The sequence below is a fragment of the Emiliania huxleyi genome, assembly GCF_000372725.1.
Source record: "Emiliania huxleyi CCMP1516 unplaced genomic scaffold EMIHUscaffold_364, whole genome shotgun sequence".
NCBI classification, from domain to species: domain Eukaryota; phylum Haptophyta; order Isochrysidales; family Noelaerhabdaceae; genus Emiliania; species Emiliania huxleyi.
Window position 1 is genome coordinate 12,439 of NW_005199241.1, and position 1,936 is coordinate 14,374.

General features: G+C 64.7%; 1 protein-coding gene across 1 annotated transcript; it reads right to left on the reverse strand.

Annotated features, from left to right (window-relative positions):
* Positions 1–45: 45 nt before the first annotated feature.
* Positions 46–824, reverse strand: EMIHUDRAFT_242594 (hypothetical protein; the record flags this gene model as incomplete). Its single annotated transcript, XM_005772131.1, has 2 exons — positions 46–79; positions 253–824. 2 exons carry the CDS (start codon positions 822–824, stop codon positions 46–48), a joined length of 606 nt encoding a protein of 201 aa, XP_005772188.1.
* Positions 825–1,936: the final 1,112 nt, after the last annotated feature.

Here is a 1,936-nt window from a genome sequence, read left to right on the forward strand (position 1 = left end):
CCCCTCGCCCGCCGCAGCAGCCTCCGACTCGAGAGCGGCGCGCGCCTAGGGTGCGCGGTCGGGCGCGCGCGTCGAGGAACTGCCGCTGGCGCGGCCTCCCGCCCCACCCCGCCGCCCGCCACCTCTGGCGGCGTCCTCCGGGACGGACTGACAAGGAGAGAGCCTCCCTCCCTCGCCGCGGCAGCGCCGGCGGAGCGGAGGAGGGCGGCGGCCGCCGCCGCGTCGAGGGGCGGCGCGAGGCGGCGTTGCCACCACCGCCGCGTCACGGGACCGCCCACCAGCAGGGCGACGCGCGGGCGCGGGAGTGCCGACGCCGTCGCCGCCCACTCCTCTCGCGCCCGCTCCCGCGCCTCGGCCGGCAAGCCGCCGAGCGCACCGGCCGTGAGGAGTGCGTTGGGCGGGGCGGAGCGCTCGCCTCCGGCAAAGTCGTGCCGCGGCGCGACCACCATGTCGAAGCGCGACGCGTCGCACAGCGGCCGCTGCACGTGCACTGTCGCCGTGGCGCGGCCGCTCGCCTCGCGGACCGCCACGCTCGCAGGCACGCTCGCGCGGCCGCAGCTGATGGCGAGGAGCGGGAAGGGAGGCTGCGGCGGCTCTCCCAGCCCCAGCGCGTGCGGACCGAGCAGCGACTGCACTGCGAGCTGCGTGGGCAGCGGCAGCCGCATCGCCGCCCTCGAAGGCACCCGCCGCTCGACCTGGTAGGGCAGGCCGAGCGCGTCCGCGAGCGCGATCGCCTGCTTCTCGGCGCCCGCGGCGCCGTTGCCGAGGACGAGGACCGGAGCCCAATTGGAGAGGCTGCGGGCCGCGCCCAAGCTGCGCCTCATCCGACCCAAGTGCACATCAACTGTTTTTATCAGCTGGGCCAAACAAAGAAATCCCGCGACGCGTCCTCCATTCGCTACATAGTCCACCGCGCACCGCGCTGCGAGCCTGTCGTGTCCCTTGTCAGGAGCAGGAGAGCCCCACCTGTCCCCCTGATCGTTCTTCCAAAATCCTGCTCGTGCAGGTGGGGACCCTGTCCCCGTCCCATCCCTCGTTTGGCGTGTCTGTTTTCTTTCTTTCTTTACATACATCGATCGAGGCGGCTCGGCCAGACAGAGAGAGGCAGAACCGGTGCTGAGCTTGACGGCGAGCACGCCCGTCGATGGACGATGCATTGAGACCAAGGGCCTCGTCGATTTTGAAGAGAGAGATTTTAGAAAACCAACAAGAAATCACGTCTGTCACAGTGATTTGGGCTCGGCAGCTTGTCAGCCCTCAGCCGAAGCTGGGGCCGGTCCCGTAGCCGAGAGAGCCCGCGCTTGTTCTCGATTTTGTTTGGTATTGCTAAAAATATCTCTCTCGATTTGACTTAGGCCAAGGTCTGAGAGAGATGTTTAGCAATACAATACCAAACAAATCTAACACTCACACATCAAGGTCTGTCTGTGGACTGTGCGCGCCCATGGCGCCATGCTTCCCCTGCCCGTCAAAACGCGACTACTCGAGTAATTGGTTTGAAGATCGAATGCTTGCAGCCATGCAAGGGAACGTGCCAAGATCATCACGCGACCCGCCTGACCAGGTCTTGACTGACGCTTGACGGTGGCCGTCCTTCCTGCGCGAGAGCGAAACTGGAGCGAAAACGACGCGCGCCGCCGCCCCGGCGAAGCAACTCTCACTCTTCACTCTACACTCATTCGGCGGGATCTCGTCTTCTGTCTTCTGATTGGGACGGACGGCAAAAGTGACTGTTAGAGTTGTTTTGGTTGGTATTGGGTATTGCTAAAAATCTCTCTCTCGGCATGCCGCATGCGCATGCCGGAGGACCTTATGGTAGTCAATTCACGGATCTTGATGCTAGAAGAAAATCCTTCCTTCCTTCACACGTGATAACGCCGCATACACACGGACGGAACCAACCAGCTACCCCCCCCCCCTCTCTCTCCAACTCTCT